Below are 17,568 nucleotides of genomic sequence, written 5' to 3'. Positions count from 1 at the left end.
AAAGTGTAAAAAAAAAAAACCAAAGATGTCACTTTGAAAACTAAGGCGGTTCTGATCCAAGCCCTGATATTTTCCATCTCTTCATATCCATGTGAAAGCTGGACAATGAGTAAGAATGACTGAAGAAGAATTGATGCCTTTAAATTATGGTGTTGGCAAACAGTATTGAGTACACCACGGACTGCTGATTAAAAGCTGGCTGCTAAGCAAAAGGTCGGCAGTTTGAATCCACCAGCCACTCCTTGGAAACCCTATGGGGCAGTTCTACTCTGTACTATAGGGTCGCTATGAGTGGGAATCGACTTGACAGCAATGGGTTTATACAGACAAATCTGTTTTGGAAGAATTACAGCCAGAATGCTCCTTAGTAGCGAGGATGACAAGACTTCATCTCACATACTTTGGACATATTATCAGCAGGGACCAGTCCTTGGAGAAGTTCATCATGCTTGGTAGAGGGTTGGCGAAAAAGAGGAAGACCCTCAAGGAGATAGACAGACACAGTGGCTGCAACAACGGGCTGAAACAGCAATGATTGTGAGAATGGCACAGGGCCGGGCAGCGTTCTCTTCTGTTGTACCTAGGGTCGCTATGTGTTGGAACCGACTCGATGACATCTTGAGTACTCAGGAAAGTACTCAAAATGTGTGAATGTACAAGAATTATAGCATTATCTATAACAGCAAAAGTTTGGAAATAATCTACTCACCAGTAGGTAAAGTAAATTACTGCATTTCCACTCGGTGTAATACTATACGACTATTGAAAATAATATAGACATAAAAGATGGCCATAACTTTTTAAGTGTGCTATTTTTTTTTAGTATGGAAGAGCTTAGTATGATCTTGTCTGTGAAAAAAATTGTATGTTTATTATATCTCTGTGTGAGTCATAAGTATACATAGGTAAGTGAAAAATGATTTTCAAAATGTTTCTGTACTGTAAGTCAATTTTAAAATGAGCATTTATTTAATCATGCATTTGATATTATTATCTATCCATTCAGCAAATATTTATTAAGCATGTAGTATATTCTAGGCAAGAAGCCCTGATGGTGCAGTGGTTAAGTGCTTAGCTGCTAACTGAAAGGTCAGTGTTTTGAACCCATCAGTCGTTCCATGGGAGAGAGATGTGGAAGTCCCCTCTCATAAAGATTACAGCCTTGGAAACCCTATAGGCCAGTTTTACTAGATGGCAATGGGTTTTAGGTTTATAAGGTCACTATGAGTCAGGATCAACTTGATGGCACTGGATTTTTGGTATATTCTAGGTATGATGCTGGGTGCTGGGGAAACAATAGAGAAGAAGCTCTCATAAAGCTTATGGTCTAATGGAAACCATACTTTCATCAGGAAAAAGATATTTTCATTTAGGGGAAAAAACTCATCTTTTGGAAAAATGTATATATGCAGCACATATGACAGAGTTAGTGTCATTAATATTTTAAAAAATTCTTGCAAATTGAAAAGAAAAAGACAAACACCTTGAAAAACAGGTAAAGACCATGATGAGAAAGTTGCAAAAAATTACAAATAAGCAAGAAAAAAATGGCTAGCTTCACTACAAATCAAAGAACTATGAGTTAAAATCTTACTTTAATCCATTAAATTAACAGTATTTTTTTTTTTTTAATGACAACTAGTATTGGTGAGTTAAGGAGGAAGGCAATGTCATGCACTATGTCGAGGGTATAGACTGGGAAAACATTTTTGGAGGGCAATTTAGAGCTTTTATTAAAAGCCTTAAAAATGTCTATTTCATTTGATCATACAATTCTATTTTTAGGAACTTATTCTAAAGAAAAGAGCATGGATGTACACAAATATATATATATATATGTATACAGCAACCCATAGATGAGTTGCTTATGGAAGAGAGGGGGAAAATTAAATATTCAACTCTAGGGATTTTGATAAATAAAATAGCGTAATGCAGAATGACTCCGGAGTCATGTTTAACATGTTCCCATGTTAAAAGCCACAATATATAAGTGGAAAAAGTTTTAAAGGAGTGTGTTCAGTGTTATCACATGCTGTAAAATATAATAAATATATGTACATAAAAAGAATTAAAAACGAAACCTCAAATAATATTGAAAATTCACAGTGCTTATTTTTGAGTGGTGGAATTCAGAAGTTTTCATTTTATTTTAGATTTTCTACAATGATCTTGTTTTATTTTCGAAATAAGAAAACATTTAAAAGTATACTGAAATTCTTAACAGCAGTGAGACTGTTTAAAGAAAGGACACTTGAAAGCACTTAAACAAAATGAAGACAAACTTGCTGACCTAGGAAAGGGCATGGGACCTAGGTTCTGACACTAAATTGCTGTGAACTTGAGGGGATCATTTAAATATTCTGAACCTGTTACTTCATCCGTGAACTTCAGAGTGGCCTGTAGGATCCTTAAGGTCCCTTTCAACTCACCTTTCCTGAGTCTCGGGGCTCAACCTTAAGGAAGAAAGTAAAAGTCCCCTTTATCAGTGCACATGTTAGGTATTTCCAAAGCTATTTAACCCACTTCATTTAAAGATTTATCAAAAAACGATCTCAAAAGAGAAAACATCCACGTTTTCTCAGCAGCCTACTCTACCAGGCAACGTGCCTGGTTCTGAGGGCTCAGAAAGACTTTAGTGCCCTCATAGAGTTCAAAGCCTGGTGGGAGAAATCAATACTTAAAATAAAAAGTGATAACTGACAACAGGGCTTGAAAGATGAGTTCTCCAGAGAATAGGGTAGAGTATTCTAAAGAGAAAGAAAAGCCCCGTACATACACAAGACACTAGAGGGAGGCCGTGGCTAACACACACAAAGGGACCATTGTTTTGTGGTCCTTCTGGCAGCCTCATTCTTCTCACAGTCACACAACACCCAATCTCTGTGGAGGCTGAATGAGAGGATCTAGAGGAATTGCAGCAGTCGTTTCCAGAGGTTTCATGTGTATTCGCTCGGGCGGGTGAAACTGGAGGGAATCGGCAACACAGAAAATTTTCACCAAGGCACCAGGAAGGCCCAGGTTGTGAAGGTCGCTTCGCTGCTCTTAGCCGCCCGGGGCACTTTCGATTGAGGGTTTCCCGCCAATCTCGGTTCCTCTGTCTTCTAAGGCCCCGCCCACCCCAGGGAGGCTGCAGGCTTTGAGGGCCCGCACGCATCAGGAACCTATCGATGTCTCTGGAATAGACTGCCCTGCCCTGCCCTGCCCTGCGCCGTAGCACCCAAATCCCGTAGTCTTCTCTGTCGATTGCCGAGCGATAGTTTCGGCCGCGCTGTTTGATCCGCCGTTTTACCAGAGGCCGCCGCAAAGCCCGAGCTGGAACCATGGTACGTTGGGTCCCGTGCCGCTGCAGGGTTGGGGTAGAGGTCCGATATCTTGGGGGATGGCAAGTCGCTTCTCCTGTCACGCTTTGAGCACCCCGGGGTCTCGGGAGCCTCAGCCGACGGGAGAGCCTAGACAGTGATTCAGCATCTCCGGCCAGGCCGGGCGAGGAGCTGTCGGTAGTCGGTGCGGCCTTTACTCCGGGGCGTTTATTTCGTTTCCCGCGGGACTTTGAACACCTCCTACCCGAGTCTGCCCCTCAGAGTCCTTCGCTGGTGTAGATTCCGAGTAATCCAGAGTGGCCCTTTATGCTGTTTGTGGAAGAGAGAGGAGAAAATAGGGATTTAATTTGGAGGCTTTCCAGTACCTCCAGTGAGGACTTGACCCCAGGATTTGGGTTCCAGGACTGCGCCCATTTTCCTGGTAGGCCTGTGTGATTTACTCTCCCCTGCGACTCAGTCAGAAAATGCCCTTTTCAGTCACTTTTCTAATCACCTAGTTCAATAAATGAGAGGGAAAGTGATGGAATCAGGGTTACAGTACTATGTTTGCCTTTCCAGCGCTCAGCCTTCTCACCCCATGGTTATTCTGTCAAGGACTGTGCTGATAAATTTGTCAATACTGTCATTACAGCAGTAATAATTCTGTTATTGCACTTATTTGCATCCACCTCCAACTTCTGAGGACAGTTTTCTGTTTATTCAATATGAATGTATGCACACTACACTGTTTTAAGTGCCGTGATGGTTCAAATATAAATCAGGTATGTCCCTAATCAGAATATAAGGTAAAAAGGGAAGTGTAGGTAAAGAATTATGAGAGTCTGCATTGGAAAGATTTTTGGAGAAAAGATGGAGAAGACTTCAAGGAAGAGACTTTGAGCTAGTTTAAAGAAGAGGAAGGGTATGGGCCATATCTTAGAGTCCAGTATAAGGGGACAGCATACACAAAGATATATGGGGAAGAGAGAAGAGAAAATAGGGATCTGACTTGGACGCTTCCCAAAAAGTTGTATGAACTTTAATAATTGACTGAACCTGTGGGGTTGCCATGAGTTGGAATCAACTTGATAATAGCGGGCTTGGTTTGGCTTGGAAAGGGAGTGCTATGGAGAGTGGTAGAATAGGAAGTTGGGAAACCATGACCCATCCAGATTTACACACTCCCCTCCAAGACAAATGTATGTAAAATTGACTTGCAACTGAGTAGAGTAGTAATCTTACAATAAGGTTGTATTAACAACATTGTGTTTGTGTTGAATGGAAACGTATCTGTGAACATTTCTTAATGATACAGCATATTGAGAATTGGGATTTGTAATGTTCTTAATTAATAAATCTTTTTTCTTTTACTTTCAGTTTCGCAACCAGTATGACAATGATGTCACTGTTTGGAGCCCTCAGGTAAAATAAGTCATGTGCCGTTTCTATGAAGTGGCTTTTGGTGGCTACAATATGTTTAGAAAGTTATGAGATTGTATGCTGTGAGAACATGGAATATAATCATTTTAGATATTTCTGGAACTTAAAATTTTCGTTAAATATTTCCTGGTTTAAAAAAAAAAATCATTTGAGATTTAACAATGCTCACCTGAAGATTGGAAGCTCCACAATAACTTCTACTTTGTAATAGTCTTCTAACATGACTCTAAGATGTGTCGTTTTTTTCTCTTCAGGGCAGGATTCATCAAATTGAGTATGCAATGGAAGCTGTCAAACAAGGTTCAGCCACAGTTGGTCTGAAATCAAAAACCCATGCAGTGTTGGTAGCATTGAAGGTGAATAAAACAATAAATATGTCCTTCTCCTTTAGAAACAGAACTACCAAACATAAGTTTCACTGTATAGACAATAAAGTCATAAATTTTTTTTTCATTGTTGTGGTAAAATATGCACACCAAAACATCTGCCAATACAACAGCTTCCCCATGTACAATTTAGTGACATTGATTACATTGTGCCACCATCATCACTACCCTTTTCTGAAGAATTCCACCACCCTTAATATAAACTCAGTGCCCCCCCAAAACCAAAGTGCCTCCTTTCCCTCTCCTTCCTACCCTTGTAACCATTAATAATCTTTTATTTCTGTATGTTTGCTTATTTCATCATAAACTTGCCTTTTTGTCTTATAATGTCTCTAGAGGGCACAGTCAGAGCTTGCAGCTCATCAGAAAAAAATTCTCCATGTTGATAACCATATTGGTATTTCAATTGCGGGCCTTACTGCTGATGCTAGACTGTTATGGTGAGTATGATTATGAAGAACAAAAGAAATACCCTTTTTAATTCATATTTGACTAGTCTACATTTTAGAAAAGATCTAGGTAAAGTATTTTAGGAAGTTGTTTGCCAGAATGTTTATAAATTAAAATTGTGGGCTTAGTGGATTTGGGCTCAGTTACTAACTGTTCCATTGCTTGGTCCCTGTGTGGTAACTAATAGGATAAACCGTATTAACACTGTTGAGAAAAAGTTGAATAACATGATACTTGTTGATTCAATGTATATTGTTTGAGTCCGTGTCTGAGAAGAGCTAGACGCTTGTCTGGTTTCTAAGGATGAGCTGAACCACCTTGCTTCCTTTCATAAGTATTTACCATATTAGACATTTATTTTTTGCAAACCTCAACCCTGGATACTGTGGAGTATACAGAGGTGAATCATACGTGAATCTTGATTTCAAAGAACTTAAAATCTAGTTGTATATAACGAGCCTAATAGAATACAAAGTAGAAAGAGGAGAGTTTTCAAAAAGTAACATGTAAATTTCTGTGAAAGTCTGGAGGAAATAGAGATTATTTCTCGTTGAGAGGCAATATGTAAGTGAAGAGCTGGGGCTCTGAAATCACATAAATTGAGATCAGTTCCTACCTTCACCACTTTGAGACGGGGCTAGTTACTTACAACTCTGAATTTCCATAATATTTTCTTTCTTAAAGGTTATTGGTAACCTTTTCATGGGTGAGTTATTTTCTGTTTGGAATTTTGTGGTGATGCCATATTTTTTCACTAATGGAACGGATGCAGAATCATTGTTTATTGGTAGTTTTTTATTATTTGAAAAATTGGGGTACCAATTACAACCAGGACATATTGGTCCCATGTGCCATGAAGCATATCACACATGCAGGACGTATCCCATGGCCCAAGTAATGCATCATAAACTGTTTCACCCCCAAAATAACACATTTACTTGAATATTTCCAAATGCCGGTAACCGTACCTTCCCACTTAGACAAAGGAAATAGTAAACACACTTGCAAGCAATTTCTTGCTGTGCAGAAGCCAAAAGATACAGAAGTTTCACACAATCACTCCTCCAGGAAGCATCTTCTCATATGAATGGCTCTCAACAGTCAAATGTGGCACAGACCAACTTCTTTGTTTTTTTAGGCAGTTGCACCAGTGTCTGCCGTGACACCGGAATGTACTAAAGTGGCTCAAATGCCTGCCAGTAAACCTCCAGGGGCAGAAAATGTAACTGGAACATGTATACCCCAGAGACTATGAAAGGGTTTTAAATAGTCTAACATGTAGAGCACTAAACATGGTACCTTTCAGGTAGCATGTGAGAGTTGTATTGGGAGGTGGGAGGTGATTAGCCCACACTTATCTTTTAAGTCCATGATCTGATTGGGAAGGAAAGAATATAAACACTAAGAGAAAAATAGTAGTGCCGATGTTTAAGATTTTCAAGTTATCCAGCCAGACTTCCTCTCTTAGGTTAGCCATATAGTGGCAGCATTGTTGGTTTGTATCAGCTCTTGAAAATGGAAAACATTTTCAGGTACTACAGAGACTTGGGCACAGCCCTCTGGGCCAGCACTCCCTAAAAAGTAATATAATGCAAGCTACATATGTAATTTAATGTTTTCTAGTAGCCACATTAAAAAACATCTAAAGATACAGGAGAAATTAATGATCTATTTTATTTAAACTGATCTGTGTAAAATGTTACTATGTCAGCATGTAACCAAAATAAAAATTAAGATATTTTACGTTCAAAGCTAAGGCTTTGAGCTTTGGTGTGTGTTTTGCACTTACAGCACATCTCAGTTCAGACTAGTCACTTTTCAAGTGCTCAGTAGCCACATGTAAATGGTGTGTTGGACGGTGCAGTTTTAGGCATCACTGGGAAGTGGACTTAATTAAATGTATTGAACAAACAGCTTGGTGCCTACAGTCGAAATTTGATCAGATATGACAAACAGTAAGCTGGACCAAGTAACCGGGAAAGAAAGGCACATATCCATTTCTTGTTGTTTATCCTTTTGACTTTAATAGTTATACTCACTTGAATTTTATTATTTTTAACAATGAGACTCAATAGTGCTTATGAATAGAAATAACATTGGCAGGAACTCATAATTATGTTCTCTGGTATGAATTCTATTTCTTGCAGTTACTTTATTGGGGAAATTTTAGTCTGTCCTCAAGAAACAAGCAGAGTACCATAGGTGCTCTTTTGCTTATTCAAGACCTAGAATTAAGATAAACGATTGCTGATGGTAGGGAGGATAAGAGAAGATTGCTTCTCTTCCCTTGATCAGCCTTCTGTCCGTTCTGTAAAGTGCTCTGAGACAGAAGTTTTCTAAAGCTACAGAATATTTCAGTCTTAGAAAAACCTCCTGTGGCCCCAGAGTTTGGTTCAAAAATATAGCCCTGTAGCCGTGTCTTTTTTTTAACCTTTCTGATTTTCCTATGTGGATGTAATACATGTAAATGCCTGAAAGAAAGCAAAATGAAATTAAACTATTTTATTTAGAATGGACTTGCTCTATGTGATTTGAAATTACTAATTTTTCTTGTTTCTTTTTTAGTAATTTCATGCGCCAAGAGTGTTTGGATTCGAGATTTGTGTTTGACAGACCTCTTCCTGTGTCTCGTCTTGTATCTCTAATTGGAAGCAGTATCCTTTTTTTGTTAACATTTATGGATGTGAACTTTAAAGTATTTCGATACTTAATCCTTGTGTTAGTTATTAGGAATTTGATAATACATAACATAGGTACCAAAACCAAACCAAACCCAGTGCCGTTGAGTCGATTCTGACTCATAGTGACCCTATAGGACAGAGTAGAACTGCCCCATAGAGTTTGCAAGGAGCACCTGGCGGATTCGAACTGCCGACCCTTTGGTTAGCATCCGTAGCCCTTAACCACTACACCACCAGGGTTTCCTAACATAAGTAAGCTTGGGAAAATGTTAAAGCCAGGTATTTTTCATTTAAATTTAGAACTGGATTTCCACATAATGTTATGTTAAGTGTGTGTGTGGGTGTGGGTGTAGGATTTGGAAATTTTCCCTTGGAAGAATGGGTACTAAGTAAGGAATTGGGTTGACTCTTTCATCAGCCCTTGTAAGCAATTTGTATTTTCCAGGTATAGCTACAGGTACCCCCTCTTTTTGAAGGTTCACTTTATGCCACTTCACTTTTATGAAAGACCTATATTGGTACCTGTTTTTGCTAACTGAAAGCCAAAGAGGATTTTAGCTTTTACAGAAAAAGGTGAAAAATGGAAATGGCATTCAGCCTTTGTTTTGCAGCGAACCGTTAGAGAGGGAACGTACACCCGGAGCAGCGAGAGTGGCATGGCCAAGCTCCTTTTTATATCATTCGTACTCTGACTATATGTTAGTGTTATTTTACGTTTTATGTGTTATTTGGTATGATTTGGTAGGTTGTTTTTTGGGTCTGGGAACACTCAAAAAATTTTCTCATATAAATTAATGGTAATTGCTTCTTCTCTTTACACCAATTTAGCTTACAAAAGTTTTCATAGTCACGCTCTAGTTTCGGATAGCTGGGGAAACCAGTGGGCCTGTTTCCAGAAAACTATTCAAGCATTTTTCGAGACAATTTAAGGTTTCTCATTGGTGGTTCTATGTCCTGGACCTCTTATATCCAAAACGATTGAGGTACTACATGGAAACAGATCATTTTACTAGCATTCATTCTTGGATTTGGTGGAGGGTCAAGTATATTTTAATATTAAGCCAAAGAAATACTGCTGTATTTTATTTTGTTTTTCCTGTGTGTAATATGTGGTAGATTATACGGCAATTAAAAAAGAAGCTATAAAAAAAAAACCATTAAAAGCAAAAAATGTTTGATTAGTTTGAGCTATATTGAAAACAAAGGTAGAACTTTATTCCTCGTTAAAAACAGGCTCTTTAACTAGTTAAGAGACCCAGATACCAACGCAGCGATATGGCCGGAGACCATATGGGGTGGGGCTGCTCATTGCTGGTTATGATGTAAGTTCATAGAGTATCATTACATTTTTTGATTTTAAAAAAACTACCTAAAAATTTTTGTAATTTTTAGCTAAAGTAAAAAATTATGTGATGTATTTTTTTTCTGTTTGTAGGATATGGGCCCTCACATTTTCCAAACCTGTCCATCTGCTAACTATTTTGACTGCAGAGCTATGTCCATTGGAGCCCGCTCTCAATCAGCTCGTACTTACTTGGAGAGACATATGTCTGAGTTTATGGAGTGTAAGCGATAGCCTTTTGTTTGTTTGTTTCTTTTTTTTTGCCTTCCAGTTTTTATATAGTGAATAAATAGTATCATCCTAAACAAAGAAAATGATCAGCCCTACAGAGTTTTTTTTTTTTAATTAAGCTATGAAGTGTTTATTGTTGCTGTCACACATACTAGTTTTCCCCCTTCCAGCTACCACAGCAGTTTCGGTCAGCAGCGAACTTTTTCAAAATACAAATGTGTTACCTCAACCTTAAAGATGTCTTGATTCAGTTAGTTTGCAGTATGCCCCAGCCAGAGTTGAGCACCACCCTACTAGCTACCGATTGTAAGTTCTGTTTATAACTTTAAGTTTTCTGCCATTCTCTTCTTTTTAACCACACAGACATTTCTGCAGCAAGTAGTCCATAAACCAAAAGTAAAAAGGCAATGTAACTGTGGGAAAGAAAGGTAGAAGATGTAAGATGTGCTGATAAGGCAGGTTTTGCTTCACATTGGAAGAGGGTATAGTATTAAAACACACACACAAAAAAAACTTTTTTTAGTATTAGAGCTTTAATATTTCTCTTTGGCTTTTTATCTGTTTTCTTGTGGCATTAGGACACCTTAATACAGTATACAACATTCTGTGGAGGAAATATTTGGAGTTTAGTGAATTTAATGGAAATAATTGATTCATAACCATTACTCAAAGCAAATTCTTGTAGGTTTATAATAGGTTCAACTTTGGGGAAAATGGTTTCTTGGCCTGATAAGCTTGGAAGATGCCTGGTTAAACATTTTTAATTGTGGTAATTGGTTCAGAAGTCCCCAAGATCACCCCACATTTGGAGATTTTTCTTGGCATATAACTTTACTTGTAACTAAAATGTATTATAGTAATATAGTCAAGATACAGACCTGGATCATTAGGCAAAAGGGCAGAGTCTAGGGGAATCCACGTGCAGTCTTCCATATGCTCTCTTTTTCCCATAAGTGGTCACACAGAGCACACTCAGCAACAAAATGCAGCAGTGTGTGTGGTATTTATGTCCAAGGAAGTACATTAAAGACTCAGCATCCAGGGTTTTGATTGGGGGCTAGTCATGTGAGAACCCTCTGCCTAATATGTCAATCTGGAGGTGAAATTAATAAGGATTGTGTTGGATCTGTAGATCAATTTGGGGAGTATTGCCATCTTAACAATGTAAGTCTTAACGATCTATGGGCATGGGTGTCTTTCCATGTATTTAGGTGGTCTTTAATTTCTTTCAGTGATATTTTGTAGTTTCTAGTACAAGCAAGTGTATAGAAATAAAATTGGCTTTTGTGTGTTGGTCTTGTATGGTGCAATCTTGCTGAACTCGTGTATTAGTTCTAATAGCTTTTTTGTGGATTCCTTAGACCCAAGATCATATCCTGCAAACAGATAGTTTTGCTTCTTCCTTTCCAATCTGGATACCTTTTATATACTTGTTTTTTTACCTAATGTTACTAGAACCTCCTCTACAATGTTGAATAGAAGTGGTGAGAGTGAACATCCTTATCTTGATCCTGATCTTTGGGGGAAAACAGTCATTCACTATTAAATCTGACCTTAGCTGTGGGTTTTTCATATATGCCCTTTTTCAAGTTAAAGTTTCCTTCTATCACTAGTTTGTTGAGTATTTTTATTATGCAAGAGTGTTGGATTTTATCAGATACTCTCTTTGTGTCTATTGAGACGACCGTATGGGTTTTTTTTCTTCCTTCATTTTATTAATGTAGTGTATTACATTGATTGATTTTCAGATACTAAGCCAACCCTGCATTTCTGGGATTAATCTCACTTGGTCATGGTGTAAAATCTTTTTTATATGTTACTGGATTCAGTTTGCTAGTATTTTGTTGAGGATTTTTGCATCTGTATTCACAAGGGATATTGGTTTATAGTTTTCTTGTGATGTCTTTGTCAGGTTTTGGTATCAGGGTGATATTGGCCACAGAGAATGAGTTGGAGACTGCATTTTTAAAGAGCAGATACAAGAACTATCATTCTGAGCTGCGTTATTTGTAAATCAGTACTTCGATTTAACCTAGCATAAGAAAAGGTTCAGTTTAATGATGGAAATCATGTATCTTCTCATTAAATAAAATAACAGCAATGTTACTGATGGCTATTAAAAGGTTGTGTATGACTGGACATTAAACTTTTGGCTGTTTTTGTTGTGATACTTAGTATGTGGGTAAAACCAAGACTTCAGACTGAAGATGAAATTAAAAAATAATTGTTAATTTATTACATGTAGGCAATTTGAATGAACTGGTTAAACATGGTCTGCGTGCCTTAAGAGAGACGCTTCCTGCCGAGCAGGACCTAACTACAAAGGTAAATATTACATTTCCCAGTAATAGATGTTAACATTACAGTTTAGCCCTTTATTCCATAATGTAAGTAATAGAAAAGAGTGTATACTAAGAGTTCTTTAATTTGGTAGATGGTTGCTTTGGCTCATTACTTCCCTGTAAGCTATTCACTAAGTGATCTGATTTGAAATCTAATTTTTTTTTTTTTAACTTTCTTTTTGGTATAAAACAATAAAACCTGTAGGTGATACAGAAGGTTCGTCATTTCTTCAGCAGATAGGTATATCTTGATATTATTAATTCCGTCAACAAAGATATATGTTGAGCCACCTACCATGTGCTGGGCAATTTCTAGGCATTAAGCATTTGGTAAACACAATAGGCAAACATCTTGGCCCTCGTGGAGCATACATTCTAATTCTAGTAGGGGAAGATAGACAATATACACATAAGTAAATTACACAGTATATAAGAAGGTGATAAATACTATAGCGAGAAGAAAGAAAGCAGTTAAGAAGAGAAAAAATGACCAGTTGGGTGTAGGTAGGTAGGTGGGATTTTACTGAGTGGGCTGTTAGAGGGGTTTGAGCAGAGGAATAGCATGATTTGATTTTTAGGTTATAAGAGTGTTTTGAGAACAGATTGTAGTGGGTTAGTGGATGGAAATAGTTTTAAGACTGTTAGCAATAATTCAGGTGAGAGATGATGGTGGATTACAGCAGAGTGATAGAGTTGGAGATAATGAGAAGTGGTTCAATTTTGGATGTTTTGAAATTAGAGCCAAAAAGATTTGCTAACAAATTGGTTGTGTGGTGTTGGGGTGCAGGGGAGATGTCTCCCAAGTTTCTGACCTGATTAACCAGGAGGAGAGATACATGATTACTGAGATGGGCAGGATGGTGGGAGGAACAGGTTTTGGCTTAGGGCTTATGGGGGAATATCAGTTTTGGACATGAAAGGTTGAAATGTCTGGTTGTCTAATTGGAGATGTAGGGTAAGCAGTTGGACATGTACCCCCTGGTTTTCAGGGGAGAATGGTCTAGCCTAGAGAGAGAAATTTTGGAATCTTTATGGAAACCCTGGTGGTGTAGTGGTTAAGAGTTCAGCTGCTAACTGAGAGATTGGCAGTTTGAATCCACCAGCTGCTCCTTAGAAACCCTATGGGGCAGTTCTACTCAGTCCCATAGGGTCTCTATGATTTGGAATCTACTCAAAGGCAATGGGTTTGGTTTTCTGATTTTTGTTTTTTAATGTAGAAATGGTATTTAGAGCCATGAGACTGAATTGGACAAGACAAAGTTTGAGGACTGGGCCATGGGCACACTAACTGTTAGAGGTTGGGAGATAAGTAACAGCAAAAGAGACTGATGGCCAAGTAGGAGGAAAACTTGGAAAATGAGGCATCCATAGAAACTATTTTGGGCAGGAGGGAATGTTCAACTATGTGAAAAACTGCTAATCAAGGAGGATGCAGATTGAGGATTAACCATTTTATTAGAATGATGTAGTCACTGGGGACTTGACAAGACAGTTTTAATGGAGTGGTGAAGCAAAAGCCTGATAGAGGTGGAATCAGGAGAGAATGGGAGAAGAGAAGTGAAGAAAACTCTTTGGAGAAAATTTTCTGTTGGGAATCCAGAGAAATAGGGTGGCAGCTGGGAAAGGATGTCCTAAGGGCTTTTTGTTTGGGTTTTTTTAAAAGGGGAGAAATTTAACAGTGTGTTTGCTGTGTGGTTGTAAGAATGATACAGTATAAAAGGAAGCATTTATATAGGAACACTATGGTGAAAAATTGCTGGACCCATGTCCTTGAATAGTATACAGGTGGAGGGTTTGGCCTGAGGAACTTAGACTATTCATTCAGAATAACAGGAAGGGAGGGTGTCTAAGGGCATAGGTACAGGAAAGAGAGTAGATACACTGGGAGCTCATTAAAGTTCTCTTCGAATTGCTTCTGTTTGTTTAGTGAAATAGGAGCAAGGTTCTGAGCTGAAAGGAGAATGGAGAATGTTAGAGTTGTCCAGGAGAGTGGGAAATTAAATGAGCTGGAGAACTTCGTAGTTTGACCCAGGAACCACTAAGGGCCTACTTGAGGTTAATGATCATTAAAGTGAGATCAGTCAGCATTATGAATTCAGTTTTTTATTGGAGAACTATTACTTACCATCTATGTGATGATTTATAGCCTGTATAATCTTTTTTTATTGTTCCTATTATAAAAATAATAACTATCCTTTTCAAGAAATTAGGAAAATTTTGTTGCTTTTATTTGTTCAAAGTACCTATAATGCAATTATCCCATGGCGACTAGCTTTTAAATTTGGGTACACAGTTAACTGGTGACATTTACAATTTGGAAAAGTTTGTTCAAGCATCTGGCTTCCTGATTTCATATTTTACTGAATCATGGGGAATGGCTTATATGTCCTTATACCTCAAGCTTTCACGAAAATTTTAATACCGCATGTACTGGTTAGTGTTCACTGAACATTTAAAAAAAATTGCTCCTTAGTTTTTCCGTGTATAATATAGTTCCACACCCCCAACCAAATTTAACACGCTGTAACCCAAAACTTATTTCCTAGTTAAGAATCAGTTATTTCTTAGCTTAAACGAAAACAAATTAGATGATTTCTTAGGACTTAAGCTTATTTCCTAGCGCGACTTGCTCCCTCACAGTGATCTCTAGCACGTTCCCATTATGAGCCAGGTTGCTAACTTGTAGAGGTTACTTATGATAATCACAATTGGATATTAAATGTGCAAATGACATGGGTTTACTATTTTCCTTCTAGCTTTTGTCTCCTGCACTTAAGTATTTTTCAGGTCTTATTCAAATGCTATGTAAATTTTTATTCTGCTTTTTTTTTACCCAAAATTTTATCATAAATATTTTCCCAACCTAAGTTCTCTTGATTTTTTTTTTTCTTTCGCCCTTTTTTTCTCCTCAGAATGTCTCCATTGGTATTGTTGGTAAAGACTTGGAGTTTACAATCTATGATGATGATGATGTGTCCCCATTCCTGGAAGGGCTTGAAGAAAGACCACAGAGAAAGGCCCAGGTACATACAATAACTAACCGGAAATACCAGAGCCCTTTCTTCTTAGGCTACTGTTCCCATAACAACTGTGTAAAGCTACCATTTTTGTCTTTAACTATTAAGATAAGTCCATCATTCAACTGGTAGTAGGAAAATTAAGAACTGAGTAAAGTAAAACATTGAGGGGGCAGTGATATCCATAAATACAAAAAGGGGAAAGGAGTTGATTTGGTTAGCTATTGCTATATCATAAGCTACCCCAAAACTTCGGGGCTTAAAACAGCAAACATTATTTCTCACAGTTCTGTGGGTTGACTGGGGCTCAGTTGGATGGCTTTTTTTGCTGGTCCCACTTGGGGTCTCAAATGTTGCCGACAGATTGGGGGATGAGACTAGAATGTCCAAGACAGCTTTACTTACATGTCTGGTGCCTTAAAGGGGCAGCTAGAAGGCTGAGACCTCAGCTGTAAGTGGCTGGGCCTCATCTCAGGACCTCTCTTTCACCAGGTTTTTTTTTTTTTTTTTTTTCTATAGCAGGGTAGCTGGTCTTACATGACAGCTCAGGGCTTGCAAAAGTTCAAAAGTGAAAGCTGCCAGGCTTTTTTCATGTGAGGCTGAGGACTAGCACAGCATCACTTCTGCACATTCTCTTGGCTAAAGCTAGTCACAGGGCTAGCCCAGATTTGATTTGGGTGGAGACGAGAAATGATTAGCTGAGAACCAGCTTTGGATGCTTAAGTTGGCTCTTCATAAAAACTGAGAAAAAGGTTCAGGAAGTGTTTGTGAACTTCAGGTTAAATAGGGGTCTTGGTGGATGTTTAGAATACACACTTGCTACTTATAGGTGCTTACTTGATAGTTGTATAATTGAAAATAAAAAAGTATACTGTGCAGAAATTTCTTCTACAGCATGAGTTTTTTCAACTTGAAAAGGATGTTGTTGGTATTATTTGGATTATTTAAATTGCTGTTGGTTATGTGAACTATCGTTGTTTGTGAAGGGTGTTGAGTGCCACACAGCTGATTTACTTGATGGTATTTGTGCTGTGTTGATTGGTGGTGGAGGGCGTAAGAATATCCAAAAAGTGCTGATTGTATTTTAGTGCTAATAGTGATACTATAAGGAAGGCCTCTACTCTTGAGCAAGAGTGAAGTGTGATAAAATGCTGGAATTATTCAACGATATTTAGATTTTCAGAGCTGTAATTATATCTATTTTGAAAAGCCTTTGTTCAGAAATTTTGCAGGATAATGAACTGAAATCGCATATCCGAAATATCCCCAACCCCCTTTTAAAAAAAGTATTTAAGAAATAATTTTTATATAATTCTTATAATATTTGTGATTAGAAGTACCTGTTGATCATGCAAGTATTTTTTGTTTGTTTGTTTTAACATATTTTCTTTTTTCTTCCCCTCTTAAGCCTGCTCAACCTTCTGATGAACCTGCAGAAAAGGCTGATGAACCGATGGAACATTAAGTGATAAAGCAGTCTATATATGTATCATCAAATATGTAAGAATGCAGGAAGAGAACTGGGTGACAGTAATCTGTACTTTAAGAATCAAAAGATGCAGAGTTGTAGAATGGTATGTTTTAGGAATCAGTCCAGATGTGAGCTTTTTGCAAACAACCTAATTGAAACCATGTGATGGGGTTCATTTTTTCTTTGAGAGGGCCTATATAATCATTTTCTAGAAAGTATAGGGTACCTGTACTAATGTTTTTATATGAAGAACATAGTGTCTTTGTGGTTTCAAAGACAACTATGAAATAAAATTGTTTCACTTTCTGGTGTATTGGGTATTTTATTTTTGTTTGTTTATTTTTTAAGTAGCTTCAACTGTAAATAGTAGTCTGGGATTACAACTGGTATTTGCCATGTTTGCCAAATTAAATTACCTTCTTTTTAGTGATGTGGAAAAATAATACTTCCTATCTATCACAGACTTAAAACAATTTCCCAATGTATGGACTGGCTGCATGAGAATCTCTGGATATATGGTTCATAATACAAATTCTTAATTAAAGCCTAAGAAACTACCACTTCCTAACAAATGTACCAAGATTATTAACATATGAGCTGCTTTTCTTTTCAACCAGCAGATGGCAGTAGTGATAGCTCTGATTTCAGTGTAGCCAACTAGTACAAAAATAAAATGGAAATTTTAATCTAAAACCATCATTTCCTCATCCTTCTAGCCCCACTCCAGCATAGTATTCGGACTGCCTTCCCATCATTCCCATGAGCAGGGCAGATTAACCAGTAAGCACGGTATGCACCAGCTTGCGGTAAGCAAGGGACATTAAGCAAGGTATGCAGGGGCTTAATTGTGCTTACTAATCTGTAGTGCACAGTTTCACTGGTTTTCAAAAGCCAGGTGACATTGTACAC

At 37.8% G+C, this 17,568-nt stretch overlaps 1 protein-coding gene across 1 annotated transcript; it reads left to right on the top strand.

Annotated features, from left to right (window-relative positions):
• The first annotated feature begins 3,213 nt into the window (after positions 1–3,213).
• Positions 3,214–16,968, top strand: PSMA1 (proteasome 20S subunit alpha 1). The gene is made up of 10 exons (XM_049890517.1): positions 3,214–3,323; positions 4,677–4,721; positions 4,994–5,095; positions 5,462–5,565; positions 8,141–8,229; positions 9,508–9,578; positions 9,692–9,821; positions 12,075–12,154; positions 15,084–15,194; positions 16,597–16,968. Exons 1-10 carry the CDS (start codon positions 3,321–3,323, stop codon positions 16,651–16,653), a joined length of 792 nt encoding a protein of 263 aa, XP_049746474.1. The 5' UTR covers positions 3,214–3,320; the 3' UTR covers positions 16,654–16,968.
• Positions 16,969–17,568: the final 600 nt, after the last annotated feature.

This window comes from Elephas maximus, chromosome 7, assembly GCF_024166365.1.
Source record: "Elephas maximus indicus isolate mEleMax1 chromosome 7, mEleMax1 primary haplotype, whole genome shotgun sequence".
In the NCBI taxonomy this organism is placed as follows: domain Eukaryota; kingdom Metazoa; phylum Chordata; class Mammalia; order Proboscidea; family Elephantidae; genus Elephas; species Elephas maximus.
This window is presented reverse-complemented; position numbering and strand designations above follow the sequence as displayed.

Coding starts and splice junctions, on each gene's coding strand:
- PSMA1 (XM_049890517.1), top strand. Junction 9,579..9,691: donor TGCTCATTGCTGGTTATGAT/GTAAGTTCATAG, acceptor TTCTGTTTGTAG/GATATGGGCCCTCACATTTT. Junction 15,195..16,596: donor GACCACAGAGAAAGGCCCAG/GTACATACAATA, acceptor TCCCCTCTTAAG/CCTGCTCAACCTTCTGATGA.